At 46.9% G+C, this 27,126-nt stretch overlaps 1 protein-coding gene across 6 annotated transcripts in view; it reads right to left on the bottom strand.

Moving 5' to 3' along the window:
- The window catches only part of OGDH (oxoglutarate dehydrogenase), a 76,674-nt gene extending 51,100 nt beyond the window's left edge, over positions 1–25,574 (bottom strand). For 2 of the 6 annotated variants that reach the window (XM_089917862.1, XM_089917858.1), the window contains exons 1-2: positions 13,180–14,537; positions 12,036–12,284 (exon numbers count right to left, since the gene is read on the bottom strand). In XM_089917862.1, coding sequence (XP_089773988.1) covers positions 12,036–12,284; positions 13,180–13,200 — 270 coding nt within the window. In that variant the 5' untranslated portion in view covers positions 13,201–14,537. Of the gene's footprint in view, positions 1–12,035; positions 12,285–13,179; positions 17,727–19,466; positions 19,732–25,504 lie in introns of those variants that run through there. The other 4 variants (XM_022593100.2, XM_089917860.1, XM_089917859.1 and 1 more) reach the window with 4 other exon arrangements.
- Positions 25,575–27,126: the final 1,552 nt, after the last annotated feature.

The raw sequence follows: 27,126 nt of genomic DNA, 5'->3' as shown, positions 1-27,126 counted from the left end.
AGGCCTAAGGAGCAGACACGCTAGACACCCCCAAACATTTCTGATTCTGTGAGCTCGTACAGCAGGCCATGCAAGCTCCACGCATTCTGGGAGCAGCTCTGGCCCAGGGCTCTCCCTGGCCCCCACCCATACCTCCAGTAACCGAGGGCCTGGACTAAAAGGAGCCCCGCTGATAGGGTAGGGGATGCGGCAGGAGTCGGCCCAGCCCTGCACGGCAAGAACCAACAGCACACCGTTCCTGCCTTGTAAAACCTCATCTAGTTTCTGCTTTGCCCCCAGCGGGCTCTAGCACTGGCGTCCCCACCCTTACGTGTGTCCACGCCAAGTCCTGCTCTAGACATATACCCTGGGGCTGCAGGGGGGCTGAAGGACAGGGCATGACCCTGAAACCAAGTAGCCTCTGGAGAGCAGCACACAGGATCCCAACTTTCTTCAAGCCTTAAACACTGTCTTCTTCCCCACAGAACGCATGAACACATGTGTAGAAATGCAGCGGCAGTCGCCCAACGACAAGACCTTGGATGGAGAGGGTCCCCTGACTGCACGCCGACCCCTCACCCTGATGGGCACCAGCTGCTGACAGACCCAGAGCCAAAAGGCATAGCAAAAACCACAAGTTCACCTCTCTTTAGAAAAATCAGCTTTGAATAACAAGAACAGTAGTGGCAGCCACAGAGGTAGGAGTAGTTACCACACTGATGTTCCAAGCACCTGGAATGCCAACTACAGCCTCCTGGGGAGAGGTTCAGGCAGGCAGGACTGACACAGTGTGGTCACCAGGCAGAGATACTGATCAGGTTAAGTAAGACAGAGCAACCCTTACATAAACAGCGTCTCTCAGGCTGGCTTACCCTTGCCAAAGCCAGCAAACAATGAAATCAAAGGATTTCCAGGGCTGACACCCCGAGGGCGCAGGCCAGGCCCCTGGGTGGCGGTGGGGCGGGGAGGGAAATCGCAGTCATCGGGCCTCCTCTCTCTGACCTTCTTTTGTGCTTGGGATAAAACTCCAGGTGATTTTCAATTGGCTGAGGACAGCGACACAGACTGAAATTCTGCTCAAGCTGGAGGCGGTCAGAAAAAACTGGTTCCTACCAGTATTGCAGAGAGCTGGGAACCACTGGGAAAGAATATGCCAGGAATGCAGCTTCCTCCGGTCCCGTAATTCACCCCCGCTGCGCACGCTTCCCTGCAGCTCCAGCAGGCCCTCCCCCGCACGCTCTGGGCAGGTGTGGGTACCTGCACTCAGATGAGGGCCCGCCCAAGGAGCCCACCCCAACAAACAGCAAGCCCCCTTCCACCAGATCCGATCAGTTTGCACACGTGGGTGACAGAAAGTTCCTGGCGGCATACACTTTGCAAAACCCTCGCACCGCAGCTTAAAACTGGTAAATTTTCATGTAAGTCAGACCTCAAAAAAAAGTTGATTTAAAAAAAAGGCTGTGAAAATGAAGGTCATTTTTTTTGGCTTGTAGGTTTCACCGCCCTTCAGAGGCCGAGCTTCTCTCCCTCCAGCATCTTCTCCAAGATGCCTCTTCCACCCCTCCCCTCCCCACACCTGAACTGGCTTCCGGCTTCTTTCGGTAGTAGCCTGCACCTCCCCCACTCCTGCTGCCTGGGGCGCTCATCCCCTCTCCACACACTGACCCGCGTCATCTTCAACCTGTGGCTCTGCCACTGTCTGGAGAGGGTTCCCCTTCTGATAATCGCAGCCCTCATTTGCACACATCTGAACTTGAGGCTTTGTTTACCCGTATGTCTACCTGCTGCCAGTTCCGGTTCTCTCCCCGGCAGCGGCCTCCCTGCTGTCAGAACCAAGTGTCTGCAGACCCGCTGTAGGGACAGGTGACCACGAGGCTGAAGTGACCGGTCAGTGGGCCCTTTCCCAAATGAACAGAAAACTTCAAGAAGAGGACGCCTGTGTGGTCCCACATGCCCCCTGCACGTGGAGCTTCACGGCCTCCGTGCCATAGAGGCGAGCAGCCCTGGCCGTCAACGGAGGTGTAGGCCGGCCACCCACCTCCCATGAATGGGTTTAAGGCCATCAACTTGTTGCTGAAATGACTTAAACCAAAACACGATAGATTTCAAGTACAAATAAGTATAACATTCTGGGTGAAGTGAAACCAGAATTCTTACATTTAATTTTAGATAACTAAAAGCATTTAACTGTAGTACATGAAGGTCTGTTTTCAAAAGCCATTAGCTCCTCTGCTCCCCCATACACCTCCCAGACTTCTCCCAGCCCCAACGGGCTTTCCCTGCCGCCCGCCGCCAGTCCTCTTCTCCCCAGTTAGAGGGAGCTCTTCAAAGCTGCAAACACATCCCTTCTCTGTAACGTCTAAGGAAGCTGGTCCAGTGCTTTGCACATAGTAAGTGCTCAACACACCTGCTAAGTTCAGACAGGTCAGACTCCTTCAAAGGCGAACATCTTGACAGGTGTGGTGTCAGATGCAATGTCAGGTGCAGTGGTAGGGCTGGTATCAGGTGTGATGCTAGGTGCTGTGCTCCCTGGGATGTCAAATGTGGTGCTGGGGGGTGTTAGCTGTGGTTCTAGGGTGGTATCAGATGCAGTGTTAGGTGTGATGCGAGGTGGATGCCAGGTGCTCGGTCTGGCGTGGTCCTAGGTATGGTGTCAGGTGTGGTGCTAAGTGCTGTGCTAGGCAGGGTGTCAGGTGCAGCAGTGGGTGCGGTGACAGCTGTAAGACCGTGGACCGTCCAGAGTCCTCATCTTAGATAAGGCGCTGACCTCAGTGGCTGTGGGAGTGCTAACCAGGGGACGCGGGCGTCAGTGGTTCAGTGAGGCAAGCAGACTCTACCCTGTTGATTGTCAGCAGATCGCAAGAGTGTCAGGGCCAAGTTCCTGACTGTGAAGGTCATGACAGAGAAGGTCATGACAGAGAGTTGCTCACGAAGGGTTTGGCTTTGGAGGGGTCACAAACCTGCTACCAAGCGCCCTTCCCCACCCTGTCTCAAAGTCCCCCGATGTGTGTCAGATACGCGGGCCAGTGCAACCGTGTGACCTACCAGGGCCACGTACAGGCTGAGCCCACCAGAGTGGGCCTGCCTGCTGCCCGCCCGCTCCTGGGCGTTGGGAGCCCCAGTCCTGACCCCCACAGGCTGGGCGAGGGCCAGGGAAGTCGCGTCAGCTCTCTGTGCCTCATTCCTTGCCTATAAAGGTAGGGAGCACTTACTTAGGACAGCTCTGTACTTGTGTAGCTTTTTACACCTTAAAAAGCACCTGTAGGTATACTCATATTTGTTCAAGAAGCTGGTGATCAAAGCTTAACCCCAGGATTACTAATGCTTATTCTAGCTGCTCAGTTCTATGACTCTGGGTTCTGGGCTGGCCAGACCACTCTCTCGTGCAAAGTCCCCTTCAGATGCCCTGCTGTCTCGTCTCCACCTTAGCTATGGAACAAACCCCACCCACCCGCCTTATGCACCCTGGTCTAGAACATGATGTCACCTGCTAGCCACCACCACCCTCTGCTGGGCGCCCTGCCAAGGACCCTGCCGTAAAACATCACGCGGGGGAGCGGGCAGGGCAGCCTCTGGCCACCTCTAGAATGGACCAAACCCCAGGCTCAAAGGCCACCACAGTTGATAAACTAATGACTGCCGGGTCTGGACGTCAGATGCCAGCACTGTCACAAACAACCATATCATTGTGTTCTCATACTGACAATGCTTTTTAACTGCCACAAACGTGAAATTCAAGGGAACAAGTGACCAAGGAAAACACACACATGGCCAAACAAGGGTTTGGCGGGTCCAGGCTAATTCAGTCAAATAAATGGACAGGCAACAGCTCCCTGAGCCAAGGATGGTCACCTGTGACTCGCTGGCCGACAGCGCCAGCTGTCCTTGAGGAGGTGCCGCTCCTCAAGGACCCCAGTGCCCTGGAGGGAGCTGGCACTGCTCTGAGGCTGCAAGTCTCCCTACCCACCCTGCACAGGGGCTCTTCCAGCTTAGAAAGTGCGCTGGTAAATTCTGCAATTATTTCCTTAGCGCCTAGCTTTCTGTGCACGCCAGCCCAGCTATGGCGTGGAGCTGAGCGATTCTTGTCTGTGCTGTGTATGAAAAGTCTGCATGGGGCAGTGTCTACAACCCTCCTGCTGTGCCCTGTCTGTGCCAACTGCTGGGCTCCATGCCTTTCCCGAAAACACCGTGTGGGACTGTCCAAACGTCCCGACGAGACGATGCCTGGGGTGAGGGGGCGAGAAGACCCGCGGTGGACAGCCACAGACCTGCACAAAAGGTTCCTGCTTCAGGGCTAGGCAGTCTGGAAAGACATGCATAGTGCTGGGCTGCAGACCCCTCCAACCACCAAGGCAGGGCCTTGCTCAAACTGTCCCCAGCTGAGGACGGGCGGGGCCATGTCCTGACCCAGCTCACTGCCCACCACCACGTCTAGGAGGCACCAGGATCAGGGCCTGCCTGACCTGTCACCACAGATCTATTTATACTGGGAGCAGTTAAACTTGGGCGTTCTGCTCGGGGATGCCTCAGCCACAGAAGCCAAATGAATTGCGCTCGATTAGAGCGATGCTGTTATTTTTAAAGCACAGTGTAGCACAGGTGAGAGAACATCTCCAGACAAGTTCTACTATCTTCTCTCTGTATGGGCGTGCAGGTAAAATGCCAATAAACACACAAGATTAGCAAAGAAAAGCTGCTTCAGCTCTGCTCTAAGGAATCTGCTGATAGAGGAATGATACTCCCTGGGTTTCTGCCCTAAAGGAAGTGGCCCCATCAGATCATTATAGAAAGGACTGTGGTAGGCTGCCCAGTGGCCACACGTCCTCTCAGGTCCACAAAAGGCCCCCTGCAGTGGCCATGTGGCTCCTCCACTGGAGGTGAGCCCTTGGGGGCTGGCCTGAGACTTGCTTTGACCAAGGCCATGGGTGGGAGTGGCAGTGTGAGTTCTGGGTGGGGCATCCAAGGCCTGCAGCCTCTCCTCCTCTCTCCTCTCTTCTCCTCTTGGAGCTACACTGAGGACTTGTGAGGGAGTCTCTCTGGTCCCCTGGCTGATGGCAGGGCCTGGTGGATAGCTAGCATCAAGCACCAGATGTGAGGGGGTCCTTTGCAGGGCTGCAGCCTGGCCAAACCTCAGCTGCACGGAAGCTGGGAACCATGAGAAAGACTTCACTGGTGGTGTTTCTAGTTGCCAAGTTTTGGGCTGGTTTATTACACAAACGCTCATAGAAACCAGACTTTTACTGCAGGAGAATATTATACGCAGGACGCCTGTGACGCCTCTCATGCGCAGTTTTTCTGGCATTCCTCAGGAAGTGAGAGCCCTTGCCCTCTGCCTGGCGGTCCGCACCCAACAGTGCATTCTGTCAACTCAGAATTGCAACTCTCAAGGGCGGCTGTGCGGGACCACGGTGGGCATCTGGTCCCCATGCGCCTAGTGGATGGCCCCACCTGGAGGACCTAGCCCAGCGGAGCCAAGCCTCAGGCTCCGAGAGAATTCTGGCTCTGCGAGTCAGGACCACTTAAGAGAGAAGGCCCTAAACTCAGAACCTGCCCATGGACGGCAGAGCGCAGAGCCCAGCAGACCTTCAGACCCCTCGCGGGGGCCTGGCACAGGCGGAGTCGGGGAGTGAGTGGCCTAGAGGCTCTGGACTGACGATGTCATCACCACCACAGTCCCTTTCTGGGAAAGGCCCCAAAGAACGCCTCCGGCTGACAACGCGCTCCTTCTTCCCTTCCCCAGAGAGGAGGCGCCAGGCAGGTGGCTGGGGCAGAGCTCGCTGCGCCCTTCTCAAGAGCTGCCCCAGGGACTTCCCCAGTGGCGCAGTGGATAAGACTCTGCGATCCCAACGCAGGGGGCCGGGGTTGAATCCCTGGGCAGGGAACTAGATCCCACATGCATGCCACAACTAAGAGTTCACATGCCACAACTAAAGAGTCCACCTGCCAGAACTAAAACCTGGCGCGACCCAAAAAAAAAAAAGGAGCTGCCCCGGCCCCGAGGTTGACTCGCTCCTTTCTTGCTCTTGGTGTCCACCTTCCCCTTGAGGTCGCTCTGGATCTCTCTCTCCAGTTATCACTGACATTTAAAAGCTCACGATTCTTGCTTAAAATACAGTATAAAAGGATAGGCATTAAAAAATCACGCTCCCAAAGATGCAGCACGCCTTTACTCCCAGCCCACCCTCCGGCCACCGCAGGCTTAGTTAGCTCTTCATCAGCGCCTGACACCCTCACTTTCTGCCAACTGCTCAGGGGTCCACACTCCCACAGCGCTTCACAAACTAAGCCAACACCCCTCGGCTTGATCTCGGGGCCTCTCCACGTATGTCGCAGCTCAAACTGCTGGTCTTCACTTTGCTGCCTTGGGCTCCTGGTGCCGAGCCTCCCAGGAGCTTCTGTGAGTGCTCGCTGAGTGCCCCCCGACCCTTCCCATGCCCCTGCAGCCCTCTGCCTTCACACGTGCCTCTTCTGGGTACAGCCACCCTGTCCCTGGCCAGGCCCCTTCCTTACCCTTCAAAACTCAGAACAACTGGCGCTTCCCTGCAGAAGCTGGTGGGGTTTACTCTGTATTCTAACTGTGCTCGGCTTACTGAAGTCCCCACGGGCCCGCGAGCTAGCGGGCCCTGCACACTCACACCTCCTGGCAGCCAGTCGACGCAGTCCTCCAATAAAACTGTCGCGAGCTGTGAACCGCTACACACATAAGGTGAAGGCACTGCTTCAGGACCCTTACACTTTCCAAAGGTGTTAATTTTATGTCCCTTACGGTATAAACACAAATTCTTTAAGAGTAAAATACTATACTGAAGTTAGGGAAGATGTTCTTTGTTGGTTTAGTCGATTTAACACAAAAAGTCACCAGGGTTGAGAGTCATCCTGATTTAGGAAGCTGAGCATGGAGGGGGAACTTCAAAGTGAGGTTTAACAGCCTCGATCACTGAAAGCCCCTGAAGTATACCACGTGTGTGCTTTTCCCCAAGGCCAGCAAAGAATTAGGGCGAACAGAGGCTGAGTTTTTAAAGTGCAGCCAAGGCAGTTTCAAAGCTGCAGAATGAAAAGGAACGGTGTCACCCCATACTGGGGACGACGTGTGTCTGTTTCTGCTCTGCTTGTCTGGTTCAATTACAGAAAATAACAGCATTGTGTTTCACGAGCATGGAAGGAAGAAGCAGAAGTGCCCGGCCCAGAAGGGTGGCATGGCCGAGCTCAGAGAGGTGGGACCGAGAGTCTAGGATCTGCATGTCGAGTGCCACACAGAGCTCTTGTGGTGACCACACTGGACCAGAGAGCTGTTACTACACGTGGGAGCTGGCCCGCAGAAGGCAGGAGAGGAAATGGACACAGTCAGCAAGATGAGGAAGACAGGCTTTTAGGAAGTGGGCAGGGGTCACTCAGAAGGCCCAGGCAGGGGAAGTGAGCTCCGATGCACCAAGGACGGCCGTGGTGGCTCAGTGAGCAGGGGCACAAAGGGCACCACAGGGTGGAGAGAGCACACGGCCCGACCCTGGGATCTCCCCGCAGGGCTGACACCACGCTGTGACTGTGGTGGGGGTGGAGGTGAGGGCAGGCACCTGCGTCTGCTGCACAGGAGGGGCTCGGTGAGGGCTCAGCAACTCTCAATTACCTGTCTGTGTGAAACACTAACAAGGGCAATCTGGCTTTGACTCTGTTTTTAAGACATAAACAAAAATAAGATGCCACCATCTGACTTGTCCCCAACATGGCCAAGACCTTAATGAGGGAGGGCTTTGCACGCTGACAGAACAGGCCCTGGCTGACGGGTCCTAGGGGGGCAAGGGGCGAGCTACACTTGACAAGGTGTTTAAGACTGGAGCGCAGAGGCCGGACTGGAGAAAATGATGGGGAAGAGACGGCTGTCTAGGAGAGGACCACGCCAAGGGACGAAGAGCAGAGGGACGGCGAGACGGGGTGCAAAGGCAGACCCAGGTAACTGGGTGCAGAGGCACGGGGAGCGCTCAGGGGCTTGCACCCCTGAACTGCTTGATTACTTTACCACAAACATAACATTCACCATTAAACATTTAGAAATAAAAGCTTTCTTTTTTTTTTTTCGGTACGCGGGCCTCTCACTGTTCTGGCCTCTCCCATTGTGGAGCACAGGCTCCGGATGTGCAGGTTCAGCGGCCATGGCTCACAGGCCTAGCCACTCCACAGGATGTGGGATCTTCCCGGTCCGGGGCACGAGCCCGTGTCCCCTGCATCGGCAGGCGGACTCTCAACCACTGCGCCACCAGGGAAGCCCTACAATTTTTCTTTAAAAATAGGGATACGACAAAATTATAAAGTAAATTATAAAGTCAAACGTGAAAGGGCAGCTTTAAGATAATCACAAAGAGCTGAATATACACTGAGAATGAGATTACAGTATTAGAGAAGTATCTTGTTAATTTTGTTAGGTGTGGTGAAGAAACCATTCCCTTGATAGAGCCACTCAGATGCATTTATGACAGAAAAGTAAGTGGGGAAGGAATAGATTTTTAAAGACTGGCAAACTGCAGAGAGCTACTGAAGTTGTGTGATGGGTCTCCTCACGGAGGTTCATTTCACACTCCTGTCAACTGGGGGAAGAAAAAAAAAAGCACAACGTGAGAGTTGTGAGTTAAGTTTTATTTGCGGCAAAATGAGGACTATAGCCCGGGAGACAGCATTTCAGAGAGCTCCAAGAAACTGCTCTAAAGAGGTGGGGGGAAGGTCAGTATATTTCTGATTTTCATGAAGGGGGAGTCCATGCAATCGAGCACACATTTTTTGCAGAAGGTTTCTGCTAGTCACGAGGAGCAGACAGCACCATGAAGGATTTTAGTGCTTCTCTAGATACAGGGAGACGACAGAATTGGGCTCATAAAATCTTCTCCTGAAGATATCTATCTGAAGACCTGTTCTCCCAGCTTTCCCCAGAGCACAGAGCGCTTCATTCCTGATCTCCACCCCCTGAAATCCTTTCGGGGGTGTTGACGGTCAGCAGCTGCAGAGCTCATAATCTGATCCTTGTAGAGGTAGATGCTAAGTGTCAATTTGTAATTGACACTCCTATTGTATGTTTGAAAACGCCATAAAAAGTTTAAAAAATAATAGGAAAGCAGAGCATAGAAGGGCAGGGAGGGGGGAGATGCTAAATCTGTCCTGTTTCTGCTGGACACAAAAAAATTCAGTCCTAGCAGTTCCTCATAAGCCCTCTGCAAAGGGAGGGAAGAGAATGATGACAGAACCAGCTCTCAGGACAAGGAATGTGACATCCCTTATCTGATGCAGAAATGAGAGATCAGAAAGATGATCAATCTAAATCTTAAAACCTAATTTTCTTTATCTCTCCCTAAACTATTTTTTCTAACACAGAGCACAAACAAAGCATTCTTAATAAAACCAACGATTTCCAAGGCCTTCCGTGGGTCACAAATGCCTTTGAAAATCTGATGAAAGCTCTGGATCCTGTCCCTCAAAAAATGAGCATACAACTGGTATTGGGCCTAATTCAACTTGGAGAGGCGATCAAGTCTACTTTGCTGGGATGGCCGCAGAGGGACACTGCCATTGTAAATGTCCACTGATTTACACCATCCTGTCCCTCTCCCTCAAGGAGACGCTGTGTCCCCTGGAGAATACTGACAACAGAAACCAGCACATAAAATCTGGCCCAAAGACGCCAACCTGCATGTATTCTCTTATGAAACTGAAAAGTCCTTTTTTGAGATCCTTTACCCATATCCCCCGCAGAATCTCTCAAAGAGGTGCTAAAGAGGTGCTTGCTCTGACCTGCAGAGCCCAAGGACCCAATCCTCACTCTGCATTCTTCCTCAGCAGGCTGCATCTGTGCCTGTCAGTAGTCCTCTCACTGTACTGTCCTCATCCCTGGGACAGATGGACACGGTGACCCTCCCACGCAGCCTGAGAACTCCCAAGTGTTACCTTCCTCGACACCATGTGATAAAAATCCTTTTCAAGAATAGGTGGAGCACAGAGCATTTTTAGGGCAGTGAAAATACTCTCTATGATACTATAATGGTGATATATGGCATTATGTATTTGTCCAAAACCACAGAACGCACACCACCAAGAGTGAACCCTAATGTAGATTATGGGCTTTGGGTGATGATGACACGTCAATGTAGGTTCATCAATTATAACAAATGTGTAACTCTGGTGGGGGATGTTGATGGCGGGGAGACTGCATGTGGGGGGCAGGGGGTACATGGCAAATCTCTGTACCTTCCCCTCAATTTTGCTATAAACCTAAAACTGCTCTACAGAATAACTCTTTTAAAAAAACAATTTTTGTTGTTGTTTTTTGTTTTTTTTTTTTGTGGTACATGGGCCTCTCACTGCTGTTGCCTCTCCCGTTGTGGAGCACAGGCCCCGCGGCCATGGCTCACGGGGCTAGCTGCTCTGCGGCATGTGGGATCTTCCCAGACTGGGGCACGAACCCATGTCCCCTGCATCAGCAGGCGGACTCTCAACCACTGCGCCACCAGGGAAGCCCTAAACAATTTTTTTAAAGCAATAACGATAACGATAGTAATACAAATACTAATAATGGTAACAGCCACTGTGATGCTTTCAGCCCCACTTTCCAGAGCTCTGCACCACAGAGCCACAGTGTGCTTCACCACTGCAACCCATTCCCGTGACACCAGGCATTCACACACGGACGTTCCCCAACTTAGATCCCTGTTAACTTGCAATAGTTCACTCATGTGCTATTCTCCCTAAAACCAAATATAACTTAAGAAGACTTGGTTCGTTCCATAAAGAGGTTACGTCTGAGAAAAGGAAGGCAAGGGACAGCCTGGACACAAGATGAAAGTCTGATTCTGAAACCTCTGGGCTAAGTTTATTTGAGAGATAACCCTGTAGTAACTGTCTTCAGAAACCGCTAATATCTGACATCACAGGCAGAGGCACTTCTTTCCGGGCAGTGCATTTATCTACAGTCTTGGGAAACATACCGCAGATCTCCTTCCATAGGAAACCAGGTCTCATCTTGCTCATGGAGCAATGCAGCTTCCAGGTTGCCATGGAAACGTTGCTGGGCAAGGAGGTTCAGACCAAGAGGCGGCATTCCTGATGAAACGGGGCTGGTGGCTCCCGCAGTCAAACGTACCCAATCTAAATGTCACTAGTGCTTCAGAGTAAAAGGGTAAAGCTTACACTCAAGGGCCCAATGGAAGCAGGCTGCCTTTAGATAACAAGTCCCTGAAATTCACAAGGAAAGAGACAGATCAACAGTGAGGACAGCCAGCCTCCTGTGGGCACTTCCTCTGCGCAGACCCTGAGCACCTCACACATACTGTCTCCTTCACAAACCCCGCAATGGGGCACAAGGAGTCTGAGCAACTTGGGGATCTACCCTCCAGCTTCTGCTGGGCCAGCTGCCTGACCTGAAAACCAAGAAACAGTCATCAAAACCCATAAATATCACTGGCCAAAATGCTGTGAAGAAGTTCTCCCACTAGGCACGCTCTGTATCAAGTAAACGTGTGAAGAGAGAGGCTCTAAGGAAGAGCCTCACTGGTTAACACAGAGAAATTAGAAGGAAGCCTTCACAGAATTTACTTTCAAATACAAGAGAAAAACGTGAACATACTGATCTAAAATGTCATTTATACAGAAATCACATGAAATGGTTTTCAGGTGTTCCGAGGACAGCGGGACAGAGGAGCTTCCTGCGGGGCCTCTCCTTCTGTGGGCTTCCTTTCTGCAGCATCACCATCCTGCAGCAGCCTTGGTGAGAGCCTGGGAGTGGTGCAAGTGCCCTCTACATCCTTGCCGGTTTAACACGTTGGCTGTTCCAGGGAGCAAGGCCTTGAGCGCGCCGCACACGGAGAGAGGGACACGCCCCTCCAGAGAAGGCGGTTCCAGTTGGGCCTGGTGTGACGGCCGAGCTGGGCTGACGCAGAGAACTCGGGTCGGTGGGGCTTCCAGCCACCTGCCTGCCTTCCTTCTCGACGGTCCTCAGAACACATGCACTTACCTGGACAGCCAGCCACCATCGGCCAAGACTCCAAACACACGAAGACACCTGCTCCTCTGAGCCTTACCTTGTGTACACTTTTGGGGTTTTCCAACCAAGCATAGTACATTTCCTCCACATAGTTCGAACTAGTCCCGCTGAGGAAGGGCTCCGCAGCAACGGGGGCAGTATAGCACCGGATCTGCCCAAACGTCCTAGCTGCTGCTGGTCTGTTTTGTGAAAATGTCTTCACAGTCTGGGAAGCCGTCAACGGCCTCAACTTAGCAGCACAAGTCCTTAAGTGAAACATTCTTGTCCTGAAGTCTCTCACGACTGTCTGCACCAAAAAAAGAAAGAAAAGTTAGAAAGAGCATTGTAGCAGCCAAGGCTACTGGGGGAAAACCTCGCAGACTGTGGCTGGAGGAGAAAGACCCTGTAAATGCATTTGTGGCCGCGTGCCCTGCTTCAGAGAGCACGACACAGCATGAGGTAGTCAAACTGAACAACCTCCTATGTACAGGGCCTGTGCTCCACACGGGGAGGAGAGAACACAGCTGTAGAGGTATGGTCTTCCCCTGCAAGTTTCAATCTAGTTTGAGGGATACGATATATCATGATAAATATGTGACGCCCTGTAAGTTTATACGTTGTATAAAACAATTATAGGCAAAGGCAACAAAGATTAATGAATGATTAGATTAATATAATTGTAAAATGAGAAAGATACTTTCTAATCTATTCAGAGACTACCGAGTACCCGCTGGACTCACGGTATTCTGGAGAACACGGAGACATTGGAAAAATATTTTGCTCACCCTCAAATAATTTATCTTTGAGCAGCAGAAAAAAATTTTTTTTAATTAAAAATTACAGCGACAGCACTGAGCGCTTGAGAGGCACAGAAAATGCCAACACAACTCCATGGGAGAAGCCGCTCCTCCCAGGTGTTCCTTTCCGGCGGCTGGGAAAGCTTGGGGAAGGGGCGGAGCACAGGGAGGATTCTGCTCTGGAGAGGCGGAACGGCAGGCATTCTAAATATAAGAATCAGGAGGAGGAAAGACAGAGAGGTGGAAAGGCGAGCAGAACACAGGGGAAGAGCAAGAATCGTCTTGTCTGGCAGGAAAGGTGGACTGGCTGGACAGCCAGGGGTCCTGAGCCCCGTTTCCTGGGACTGGGAGCGGGCTCTGTGGGAGGAAGCACGGGCAGCAGTGACTACACAAGTGTCTACCTACCTTGGGGCGCTCTGTGGTCATCAACTTGACATGTTAGGATTCTTCACGAACCCCACCAACCCCCTAGAAGACAGGGGCTAGCTCTTCTGTTTTACAGGTCACCCTTCTGAGTTTAAGTTTTCCCCAAGGTTGAATAGACCCTGAGTTTGAGGATTGTAATTTTACTAAATCTAGTATGTAACTCTATATACGCTAGCCATTTTACAAAAGCAGCTGACGCACCCACCAGATCATGAAAGAGTTTAGACTGTCCCCAGAGGGGTCTTGAACCACTTCCAAGCACGAGTCAGAATCCAGATGCCTCCGGGAAGGGACCCAGTCAGGAAGGGATAAGGACACTGTGCAGTTCCTCTCCCCATAAAGATCCCGGCACCTTCCAGTCAAAGCGAAAGAGGCTGTGGGAGGGAAAGGGAGCCCCAGGGCAGGGACGAGGCTCGCCACAGCCCTCTGCCCTGAGATACGGTGCCTGCTGGCCTAACACATGGTTGCCCTTAAATCTGCCTTAAAGCAAGTGCCCGGGCTGTCAAGTTGGAATTACACCCCACCTCCACTCCTGCCTGAAGGAAATCCAAACTCTGAGACATGCTGAGAATTACCCAGAAATAAATGTTACATAAACTATCCTCTACACAGTTTATACGAACCCTTCCTCTTAAGCCAAATATGATCAGAATACGCATAAAGGACACTGACAGAGAGAGTGTCTGGCCTGTTCTCCTGCTCAGAAAAGACAGGTCAGCAAAAGGGAAAAGCAGAACAGGTACTTTAAAAACAAACTGAACAACAAACAAAAACTTGTTCCTTAAAATTTAAAGATGAACAAGCCTATATTTTGCTATAGAATGCAATCTTAACTCCTTTTCTTTTTAACCTTAAGTAACTTCAGTAGTTCTTCCTACCTCCAACTATACTCCCATTTTCTCTAACAGGCAGACAAAGAAAGACACTGATGGCAAAAATACTACTACTGCTGCTTTCCACGTTTTTTTAAAAATTCAGGTCCAAAGGAAAACACTCATTTTTTTCCTCCAATGTCATTATTATCTAGGCAGCTTGAAACACTCGATGGCCCCTGAGCTGGGGTTTTCTCCTAGAACACAGCAGTATCATCACCTCCATTAGTATCATCACCACCATTAACTGTCATTATTCAGTTGCTGCGATACCCAATTAACAGGCACCACACTGACAAGCACAAAACTGCTCGTTTCATGGGTTCTTCCCAATGCAGTCCTTCCAATATGATACTATAAACAAACCACGTTACCTAGCTATCTACAGTCACCGAATCTGACAAATAGCTCAGTGCTGCCGAGCACTGTTACTAGCAATTTTCAAACTTCCCTTAAGATGACTCATCGGAAAACCTGCCCTTCAGCAGATGGCTCAACATCCCTGGCCTCCACCCTGGGAAGACCAGGAACAGCTGTTCTCTATCCACGATCTTATGGACCCACAGAGCAGACAGCAGGTATATATACATTTCAGATTTTGGTAGGTTCAGATTCCATCCTTCCAATTCCAGAGTCAACATTACGAATAGTGCACCATTTTTGGTAGAAACACTGAATTGTTCAAACACTTTCATGAAAGCTTCGGGTTGTCCAAGAAGTCCAAGTGTTCTGACTTGTGGTTTAGAACAATATTTCTACTTGACAAGGGGGCCAAAAATTCTCAATGGGGAAAGAATAGTCTTTTCAACAGACGGTGCTGGGGCAACTGGAGATCCATATGTGAAAAAATGAAGTTTGGACCCCTGTCTCACACCATATACAAAATTAACTGAAAATGGATCAAAGACCTAAATGTAAGAGCTAAAACTGTAAGACTCTTAGAAGTTTTATAACTTCCAAGTTAAAATGGAATAAATCTTCATAGCCTTGAGACAAACAACGTGTCTTAGTTAGGACACCAGAAGGACAAACAACAAAAAAAATAGACAAACTGGACTTCATCAAAATAAAAACTTCCGTGCTTCAAAGGACACCATCAAAAAAGAGAAGACAGTCTAAGAGTAAAAGGAATATTTGCAAATCATAGAGCTGATAAGAACTCTTACAACTCAATAATGAAAATAAAAATAACCCAATCAAAAAATTGCCAAAAATGACTTCCCTGGTGGTGCAGTGGTTAAGACTCCACGCTCCCAATGCAGGGGGGCCCAGGTTCGATCCCTGGTCAGGGGACTAGACCCCACATGATGCAACTAAGAGTTTGCGTGCCACAACTAAAGATCCTGCATGCCACAGGGAAGACCCCGCATGCAGCACAACTAGGAGCCCTCGTGCCACAACTAGGACCCAACGCAGCCAAATAAATAAATTGATTAATTTTTTAAAAATTGCCAAAGGATACGAACAGACATTTTTCCAAAGAAGACACACAAATGACCAATAAGCACATTAAAAGATACTCAACATCATTAGTCATTAGGGAAAAAAATGTAAATCAAAACCACAAGATACCACTTCATGCCCACTAGATTAGATACAATCAACACAAGCAAGTGTTGGAGAGAACGTGAAGAATTTAGAGCCCTCATACAATTCTGGTGGGAATGTAAGCTGGTGCAGTCACTTTGGAAAACAGTTTGGCAGTTCCTCAAAAAGTTAACATAGAATTACCATATGACTCAGCAACTGAACTCCTAGGTACACAACCAAGAAAAACAAAAACATACGTCCACACAAGACCTTGTACACGGATGTTCACTGCAGCATTATACGAGCCCAAAAATGGAAACAACTCAAATGTCCATCAACTGATCAATGGGTATACAGAGTGTGGTATAGCCATACCATGTAATAGTATTAGGCAATGTAAAGGAATGAAATGTTGATATCTCTTGCAACACAGATGAACTTTGAAACTTTTAAGTGAAAACACTCATTCACACACAAAAAACACATGTTGTATGACTTCATTTATATGAAGATGTTCAAAAGAGGCAAATTGATACAGACAGAAAGCCCAGGACTGGGGGTAGCAAGGATAAGACATGACAACTAATGGGTATGGGTTTTTTTTTTTGGGGGGGGGCGGGGAATGAAAATGTTCTAAAACTATTGATAGATAATGCTGATGGTTTCACAACCTTATGATATACTGTAAAATGTTAAATTGTACAATTTAAATGGGTGAATTGTATGGTATATGAGTTATACCTCAATAAAGTTTTTTGTTTTTAAATGTTTGTGAACAGATTTGCCCAAACCTAAACTTTATTTATTTTTTTTGCCACACCGCGCGGCATGCGGGATCCTAGTTCCCCAACCAGGGATCGAACCCGTGCCCCTTTGCAGTGGAAGCATGGAGTCCCAACCACTGGACCACCAGGGAAGCCCCTCAATAAAGTTGTTTTTAAAAAAGCCTAAGAAGAAACATAAACGAGCCTATCCCTATCAACAAAGTACACAAAGCGACACTATCTGTAACCCATTAATTTCAAGATGCAAGTATAAATCTACACATTTGAGAAAAATAACATTAAAAAAACCCCAAAAACCAAAGCAAAATTTGTTTTTAAGGGTTCAGTGCTCTGCCCTTAGGAAAATAAAACAGTTTATCTGTGCCTGGGCATTCCCCAGTCAGGCAGCACACATCTTACCCAAGGCCCCTCCTTATTCACAGGATGAGGAGATAAACTGACTCCTGACGTCTACCACCCTCATGCTGGCTAGACAGAGGAGTAATTAAAGAGGCAAAAACAGCCTGGGCATTTCTCAGGACATGAGTCTTTTAGGGAAAAGCACATGCATCATTAAATGATTGTTAGCATTGTGTGTTGCCTAAGAACCATTTTAAAAAAACTTACCTTGAGAGACTTTTTGTTTTTTGTTTTCTTTTGGTTTTGGACTCATTAAGATTTTCATGATGAATCAAGAAAACAATGCTTGCTACATACCTATCGCTGTTAATCCATTATTCTAGTTTTAGCAGTGATACAAAGACATTATGTACACGGAGAGCATAAGTACCAATTTTCTTTTACTGGCTGAGAATCTCAAGAGAATGCAACGTCTTTCATTTGTGATGCCTCATCAAACATAAACTGAGGGATTGAGAGGTAGTGCAGAGTACTCTTAAACTACAAAGGTATTTTGCCATTATTACACAGAAACGGTGGTTGAGCCTGCAGGGCAAACAGGCAAGGTGACTCTTCCTTGCTGTGTGAGCCTTAAATGTATCACTTGATCTGTGTTCGTTTCCTTTGCCATAAAGTGAAGGATGCAATCACTTCTGCTCCCTCAATGTTTTTTGTAATTATGATACAAACATGAAAGAACTTTGCACACTTTAAAAGTACTTTTATGGGACTTCCCTTGTGGCGCGGTGGTTAAGAATCTGCCTGCCAATGCAGGGGACACGGGTTCGAGCCCTCGTCTGGGAAGATCCCACACGCCGTGTAGCAACTAAGCCCATGCACCACAACTACTGAGCCTGCTCTCTAGAGCCTGTGAGCCACAACTACTGAGGCTGCGTACCACAACTCCTGAAGCCCGCGCACCTAGAGCCCGTGCTCCGCAACAAGAGAAACCACTGCAATGAGAAGCCCGCGCATCGCATCGAAGAGTAGCCCCCACTCACTGCAACTAGAGAAAGCCCGCGCACAGCAATGAAGAGCCAACACAGCCAAAAATAAATAAATTTATTTTTTTAAAGTATTTTTATGACTAAAGGACTACAACCTACCAGAAGAAAAAAAAAACCCACCCCACAACTAATGATATGTCTTAAAAAGCTGAAGTTCCCAAGGTAAAACTAAACAGAAGTAAATTTGGAGTGGGTAGCTGACCAGATTGCTGGGGGGGACTTCCACCTCTGAAGTGGGAACCCCAAACAAGCTTCAGTGCATGGGTCTGAAGACTGATCCATCCTGCCCAGACCGGCACTGTGTTTCCAAAGGTGCCCTGAATGCAGTGGTGTATGGTATAGGTAAATAGGCACTTTTTAAAGGTGTTGGTTAAAGTAGAAATTATTAAATTTTTATGGAAAGCAAGGACACTTGTCAATATTTATTAAAAATTTAAAAAGCACATACAGGACTTCTGTTTCCCACTAAATGCAGCTAAAAACATGAGATGCTTCATTTAATGCAAAACAAAACATAAGACTCTGAAAGGTGGAGAGGAGACAGACTGGGAAGGGGCCTCGGGGTCCCAAAAGACTGAGCATTGAGTTCTCGGTTTTCCTTTTGCCTCATATATTCCAGGCTAGATGCTGAAGAAGCTGGCAACCCAGAAATACCAACTAATGTAGACCAAAAAAAAAGCTGCAGTAAAAGCCTGCCCTCTCTGGCCAAAGGACCAGGAATGGGGCAGCCCAGCAGGACAGAATATTTTTAGACAATAACAACTCTACTGCAACCAACCCCACAGAAACACTGTGGCCCACTCCCACTCCACCTGGTAGTGTCAGAGGAGATCAGGGACTTCCATCCCCACCAGGTGACAATGAGCCACCCTCCCCACCCCAACAATCTAGGAGGGAGCCTGGATTCTACTCTCGCCCAGCAATAACAGGGCAGCACCTCTCCCTTCCCAGGCAGGGTGGAATCCCAAAGGTGTAATTGGGAAATTACACCCACACAGCAGTAACAAGGAGTCCCTACCCACAGATACCAAGGAGTCCAGGTGAGGAGCCTCTACCTCCATAACCAGGCAGCACCTCCTACCCCCCCAGCAGTGTCAGAGGAAGCTCACCAACACCAAGATGACACAGATGTTAGAATTATCTGGCAAAGATTTTCAAAGAGCCAGCATCAAAATGCTTCCACAAGCAACTAGGAACATACTTGAAACAAATGAAAGTAGAAAGCCTCAGTAAAGAAAAAGAAGATATAAAGAAGAACCAAACGGAAATTACAGAACTGAAAATTACAATAACCAGAATAAAAAACTTGATGGATACGTTAAACTGAAGAAAGAAGAAACAGTGAACATGAACATGAACAGACATGAACGAAAGGAATTTCGCAATCTGAACAGAGAAAACAGACTGGGGGAAAAAAATAGAACAGGACCTCAGGAACACGTGGGACTATAACAAAAGACCTAATGCTGAATATAAATGTCATCAGAACCTCAGGAGGAGCAGAAAGAGGAAGGGGCTGAAAACGTATTCAAACAAATAATGGCTGAAAACTTCCTAAATTTGGCAAAAAGACATAAACCTATAGATTCAAGAAGCTGAGAGAACCCCAAACAAAATAAACCCAAAGAAATCCACTCCAAGACCCATCACAAGCTTTTGAAAACTACAAACAACTTGAATAGCATATTTCTCACCAGAAACTATGGAGGCCAGGAGAAAGTGGCATAACACTTTTCAAGTGTTGAAGGAAAATAACTGTTAATCCAGAATCTTATATCCAGCAAAAACATCCTTCAGGAACAAAAGGGGAATAAAGATCTTAGATGAAGAAAAACTAAAAAAATCTGCTGCCAGAAGACCTACCCAAAATGAATGGCTAAAGGAAGTCCTGTAAACAGAAAGTAAATGATGAAAGGAATCTTGCAACATCATGAAGAAAAGAAAGAACAACAGAAAGACAATATATGTGTAAATATAATTTCCTTTTCCTCTAGAAGTCTTCTAAATGATGTGTAATTGATGAAGCAAAAATTTCAGCACATCTGATGTGGTTCTAATGGTATGTCTGTAAAGGAAATACTTAACACATTACTGACTGGGGGATTTTTGCAGAAACTAACGCCTGTGGCCGTAATATGTCTCCAGTCAAAAATGTGTTAAAAGACAATTTTAAGTGGAGTAGGATAAAGTGATGTAAACAGAGATATGGTTTCTATACTTCAAACTGATAAAATGATGACACCAGTATACTGTGATAAACTATGTATATATAATACCTAGACAACCACTAAAAAAGTTACACAAACAGATATACTCAAAAACACTACATATAAATAAAAGAAGAATTTAAAAATGTGTTCAAGTAACCCACAAGAAGTCAAGATAAAGAAAGCAGAGGAACAAAAAACAAAAAAGGAAATAAAGGATAAAATGGCAGACTTAAGTCCTAACATATCAATAATTACTTGATATGTTATGTAAATGACCTAAATACACCAATTAGAAAACAGAGATTGGCAGAGTGGATAAAACAACAGGATCTAATAATATAAGAAACTTCAAATGTAACAATACAGGAAGGTTGGAAGTGAAAGGATGCAAAATTATATACCATGAAAACATTAATCAAAGGAAAGCAGGACTATATTACCAGATAAAGTAGACATCAGAGCAAAGAAAATTACCAGACACAGACATATTAATGACAAACGGTTAATCCACTAAGAGAATATAGCAATTCTAAATGTGTACACACCAAACAACATAATTGCAAAATATGTGAATCAAACCAATAAAAGAGAAAGGAGAAAAAGACAAAGCTACAATTATAGTTGGAAACTTCAACCCCCCTTTCAACAAGAGATGGAAAAGCTAGACATGAGGTCAGCAAGGATATAGAGAAACTCAACGAAAGTACAAACTACCACAACTCACCCAATTTGAAATAACTATTAAAGAAATTTCACATGTAATTTAAAAGCTCCTGAAAAAGTAATTTCCAGGGAATTCCCTGACAGTCCAGTGGTTAGGACTCTGCACTTCCACTGCAGGGGGCATGGGTTCGATCCCTGGTTGGGAAACTAAGATCCTGCAAGCCACGCAGTGCAGAAAGAAAAAAAAAAGAAAACGTTATTTCCAGGCCCTGATGGTTTCACTACAGAATCCTATCAAACGTTTAAAGATTAATTAACTCCAAACCTACACAATCTCTTCCAGAAAATACAAGGAGGAGAACTTACCAATTCATTTCATGAAGCTAGTATGTCCCTGAAATGAAATCCAGACAAAGGTAGAAAAAAGAAAAAGGAAAAAAAAGCTTTAAACTCATATTCCTCATGAATACAGATGCAAATAAATAACCTTGACAAAATACAGCGAATAGAATTAAGCAATATATAAATGCAATTATACACCATGACCTAATGGGGTTTTTTCCAGGGATGTAAGCTAGTTCAATATTCAAAAAACAATGTAATCTACCATACTGACAGGCTAGAGAAGAAAAATCACATGCTCATATGATGAGCACTTGATAAAATTCAACACCCATGATAAAAACTCTCAGAAAAGTAGGAATAAAGGGGAATTTTAACTTAATATAAAGCATCCACAAAAGTCTACAGCAAACACATACTTAATGGTGAAAGACTGAACGCATCTTTTTAAAACTGGGAGCAATGTAAGGATGTCCACTCTCATCCCTACTACTCAGCGTAGCACTGAGAGTTGCAGCCAGAGCAATAAGGCAAGAAAAGGAACTAAAAAGCATATATATCAGAGAGTAAAAAATAAAACTACTATTATTTGCAGATGACATGATTATCTATGACAAAATCTCAAGGAATCTACAAAAACACTTATAGAACTAATAAGTGAATTCAGCAGGGTCACAGGATACAAGATAAATATACAAAAAACAACTGTATTTCTACAAACTATCAACAGACACATGAAAACAAAAATTTTTTAAAAGGAAATAGTATAAGTCTAAAAAAACATGTACAGGACTTGCATGCTAAAAACTAGAAAACACTGATGAAGGAAAGAAAAAACCTAAATAAACAGACATACCTTGTTTAAGGATTGGAAGATTGAACATAGTAAAGGAGTTATCTCCAAATTGATAAACAACTTTAACACAATTCCTATCAAAATCCCAGCAAGAATTTTTATAGATATAGGCAAGATTATGCTAAAATTTATATGGGAAGGCGAAGGAATTAGATCAGCTGAAACAATTTTGAAAAAGAATAATGAAGTGGGAAGAACCAATCTACTTAATTTCAAGATTTATTATGTAGCTGCAATAATCAAGACTTGTGCTACTGATGGTGAAATAGACAAAAAGACCAATGGAACAGAACAGAGAACTCTAGAACAGACCCATACAAGCACAACCAACTGATTTTTGACAAAAGAGCAAAAGCAATTCAATGGAGAAAGAACAGCCTTTCAACAAATGCTGCTGGTTGGATACCTATGGGGAGGGGGAAAAAAAAGAAAGAATGAAAGGAAAAGAAAAGAAAGAAACCACTCAAACTAGACTTCACACCTTATATAGAAATCAACTCAAAATGGATTATAGATTTAAATGTACAACACAAAACTATAAAACTTTTGGAAAAGTATGTAAGAGGAACTAGAGCCAGGCAAAGAGTTCTTCACTTGACACTAAAAGCACAACACATAAAAGACAAAATTCATAAACAGAACTTGATCAAAATTAAAAGCTTTTGCTCTGCAAAAGATACTGTTAAGAAGATGAAAAGACAAGCTACAGACTAGAGAAAATATCTGCAAACCACATACCCAGGAAAGGACTAGAACGTATAAGAAATTCTCAAAATGAAACATTAAAAAAGGCAAATGATCCAATTACAAAATGGGCAAAAGACATGAAGAGGTATTTCACTGAAGAGGATATACCCATGGCAAATAAACACATGAAAAGACATTCAATATCAGTAGACATCAGGGAAATGCAAATTAAAACCACAATCACTACACATCTATTAGAATGGCTAAAATTTGAGAAAATGGTAACATCACCAAACGCTGGCAAGAATATGGAGCAACTGGGTCACAAATACATTACTGGTGGGAATGTAAAATGGTAGTCACTCTGGAAAACAGTTTGTGTATTTCTAAAAAAAAAAAAACTAAACATGCAACCACCATATGACCTAGTGATTACACTCCTGGACATTTACCTCAGAGAAAGGAAAACTTATGTGTACATAAAAACCTGTATATAAATGTTTATAACAGCTTAACAGCCAAAGAACGGAAACAATCCAGACGTCCTTCAATGGTTGGAGAGTTAAATCAACTGTGGTACATCAATAGCCTGGATGCATAAAAAGGAACAAACTGCTGACACAGACAACACCCTGCATGCATTTTCAGAGAATTACGCTTAAATTAAAAAAGCCAACCCCAAAAGGTTACTTACTGTATGAGTCTCCTTATGTAACACTCCCGACATGCCAAAATTACAGAAATGGAAAACAGATTAGTGGTTGCCACAAGCTAAGGAATTGGAAGCAGGATGGAAATGGGTATGGCCATAAAAAGGTAACAGGAGGGATGCTTGTGGTGATAGAAATGTTCTCCATTTTGACTTATCAATGTCAATACCTGGTTGTGATATAATACTGTAGTTTTTGTAAAATGTTATCATTTGAGAAAAGTGGGTAAAGGGACACTGAGACCTCTCTGTACCATCTGTTATAACTGCATATAATAGATTTGCATGTACTATTTCTCAAAATTATACCATTCTAAAATAAATTTCTCAATAATTGTACAATTATCCCAAAATAAAACTACCTAAAAATTTTAATGGAGATGATACAGTACTTTGGTCAAATGGGGCAGTGAGGAGTAAGACTGATTAAGAGCAGATGTGAAACACATAGATGTATATGCAAGATATACATGTAATAAACATGGTAAATATTTCACATTTAATAAACTGTGCATTCAAATTTAAACGAAATCAACAGAAATTCATATTTCTGAAATTAAAGTTAGTCTTTAAAAGTAACTGAATTTTGGGACTTCCCCAGCAGTCCAGTGGTTAAGACTCTGTGCTTCCACTGCAGGGGGCGCAGGGCTGGATCCCGGATCCCGCATGCTGAAATTTGGTGATGGCTGTATACTGTAAATATACTACAAACCACTGAACTGCATACTTGAAAGAGTGAATTGTATGATACATGAATTGTATCTCAATAAAGCTGTTAAGGAAAAAAAAAGTACTCGAAACTTGGAAACTGCTCTCAAAAATATAATCAGGATACTCTGATATTTCTCCAACTTTCAAGAGCTAGTCCTCAGCTAATATGCAAAGCTAGAATAGTATTATATACTTTCATACCGCGCAGGTCTTGCACAAAAATCTGTGCGGTTGGACTGCTGCATGTCCTGACACAGTGCAAACAAGGCTTCATCCCAGGTGATTCATCCTAAAGGTGCTCAGAGCAGTGTACCTGAAAGTGGGCCTCTAGTCCCTGCTTCAAAGCGCAGGACTGCAGAACAAGGCGCAGAGAAACCCCAGGACAGAGTTCACACCTCAGGCCTGAGTCATCTGTTCTGGGCAAAAAGCAGAGAAAGCAGTTTCTTATCTACTCGTCTCAAGTCTCGGTACCCAACTTACACCGACATCAGGTAAAAGGGAAAAGGTACACTAGTGTGTTCCTCGAGGAAATGCACTTCATCTCAACATGAGCTATCAAACCCCTGGAAGAAAGAGAAGTATGGTGGCGTACCGTGCACGGCAGGGTACCGCAGGGTATTGTAATCATCAAGGGTGTCACCCCAAAGAGCTCACAGAGAGGATGGGTACCGAGGGTGCTGAGTATGGAGGGATCCTGAGTATATAGGTACTGAGTACGGTATGCTGCGGCAAAGTAATCCACTCATCAGGGGCATCACGCTGAGGAGCACAGAGAGAATGGGTACGGTGCGTCCTGAGTACAGTAGAGATACTGAGTAAGGTAAATGCTGCGGGGTAATCCACTCAAGGGTTCACCCCAGGAAAGGGCAGGGAGGATGGATATAGCGGGTACTGAACAGAGGATACTGAGGGGTAATCCGCTCCTCAAGGGAGTCACCCCAAGGAACACAGGGAGGATTAGTACGGTGGGGTACTGAAGAAGTGGGGGTACTGCGGGGTAATCCGTTCCTCAAGGGTTCACCCCAGGAGCGAAGGATCAGCCCGGACAGAAGCCGACCAGCGTCTCCGCGCTCTGGAAAGGGAGGACTGCCCACAATTCGCAGCCGCTTCTTCAAGGGCGTGCCACCCTTCCATCCGTCCGGGTGGGGAGAGGACACTGCCGGGCGACTCCCACGTGACGCCTCCTCGACCTTGGGGGTCACCCGCGCCGCGGCGCCCATTCCCTCACATCCGCCGTGCGGCCCACCCCCTGCCCGCTACAGCCAATGGAGCGCCGCTCCGCGCCCCGCGCGACCTCTGCGCACGCCCGCACCCGCCAATCTCCGCCCGCCAGAAGGCGCCCGCCGCGCCATTGGCTGCCACGCCCGTCTGTCAGGCCCCGTCCCACCCACCTCCCCCCGTCAGCCCCGCTCCAGCCAGCTTCACTCCCTGTCACCAGGGCGCCGGCCGCAACGAGGGCGCGGCGGCCTTGCTCCCTGCCGCGACCCCCGCCTCCTGCCCGACCGGCGCGGAGCCTCCCAAATCCGGCCGAGCCCGGCTGCAGCCCGAGCCTACCTGTCTCCGGCTCAGCTCCACCCGAATGAGGCGCCGACACCCCACCCCGGGGCACCAAACTCTCGGCCCCGCCCCGGCGTGTGGCGTCAGCACGCCGCCCCGCCCTGGGAGGAGAGGGGCCGCCCCTAATCCGTGAGCGGGGTCTTGACGTCACAGAGTTGCGGCCTCGTTGCTCTTGGCGCGTTCTTGGGGGAGCAGTGCAGACACCCAGGCTGCGGCCGGGAGTCGTCCGGCCGGTCCCTACCGGGACGCGTGACGGGTCTGAAAAGGGGGTCTGCACGTTGCTAAGTAGTGTCTCCTGCAGTGGGCTGTCAGGAGTCCTCTGATGGAGAGCTGACCTAGTCTGTGCTGCCAGACAGAAAGGGACCTTGATCGGCAAATGCGCGCTCGAGGCGCAGCAGGTAGTGGCCCGGGGGAGTGAGAACCAGGAAGCCCGAGCGCCGACACAACGGTTTCCCGCAGCGGGATCGCGGGGACCTTCACGTGGTGCATGGACGGTGTATCATGCCATTTCATCGAATACAAATGGTCATCTGCTTTCAGAGCTTATTTTACTTACTGTTGAAAAAGAAAAAACAGTGTTACTAGGACACCTCGATCGTAAGATGCTGCTCTATTTCAAAATGTGGGGGGAAAACGGTCAGATTTGATGAAATATGGTAAATTGTAGTCAATCACATACTGAGAAAGCCCTTGCAGTTCTTCTATCTTCATTACAGCAAGGAGAAAGCCTCATTTCGTGCTGGTGTATCCTTAGCTCCACTTTTTCTTCTTTCCCTTTTTTGACAAAGAGAGATAAGAAATTAGGCTGAAAACTTTTGGTGGATAATAATATAGGTAGAACTTAAGTTACTTTGTCTTCCTGATTTGTGACAGTTTATCTTTGACATTTATGGCAAGTGATACTGGTTTTCTGATTTACAGTAATAAAAAGTTTTCTTTTGGGGGACTTACCTGGTGGTCCAGTGGTTAAGACTTCGCCTTGCAATGCAGGGGGTGCGGCTTCGATCCCTGGTTCGGGAGCTAAGATTCCCACATGCCTCAGGCAAAAAAGCAAAACATAAAACAGAAGCAGTATTGTAACATTCAATAAAGACTATAAAAATGGTCCACATCAAAAAAATCTTAAAAAAAAAGAATATAATTTAAAAAGTTTTCTTTTGTAATAAAATTGTCCATTTTAAGACTATATTAACTAGATAGTAGTATGGGAAGGTGGCATCCAAATGACTGACGTTAGGGAAACGCTGTTCCATCCTGTCTTGCATTGTTCTTCGGTGTTTATTCCCCAAAACTTGAAGACAAGGGCTGCGTCATGTGGCATAGCCAGGGATACTGGGGTGACAAAGGCCAGCAATCTGACCATAGGGATCTGACCATGAAAGCTCCATAGAGGACACAAGTGTCTGAATCTGGGCTGAAATTCAAACTGAGGACTTTGCCACCTGCTCACAGGTGTGATAGACTTAGAGCGATTTCTAAATTTCTAAAAGGGAAAGGCAAAGTAGGAGGTGTTTTTCTCTTTTTTGTTTTTTATGTAGGAAGTATAAGTGCTTGTAAGAACAAAATTGGGCTGATATGTGGGATAAGGATCTGGAGACAGAAAGTGAAGGAACCAAGGA

The sequence above is a fragment of the Delphinapterus leucas genome, chromosome 9, assembly GCF_059928025.1.
Source record: "Delphinapterus leucas isolate spDelLeu-1000000601 "Yukka" chromosome 9, BTC_Dleu_Yukka2, whole genome shotgun sequence".
NCBI lineage: Eukaryota > Metazoa > Chordata > Mammalia > Artiodactyla > Monodontidae > Delphinapterus > Delphinapterus leucas.
This window is presented reverse-complemented; position numbering and strand designations above follow the sequence as displayed.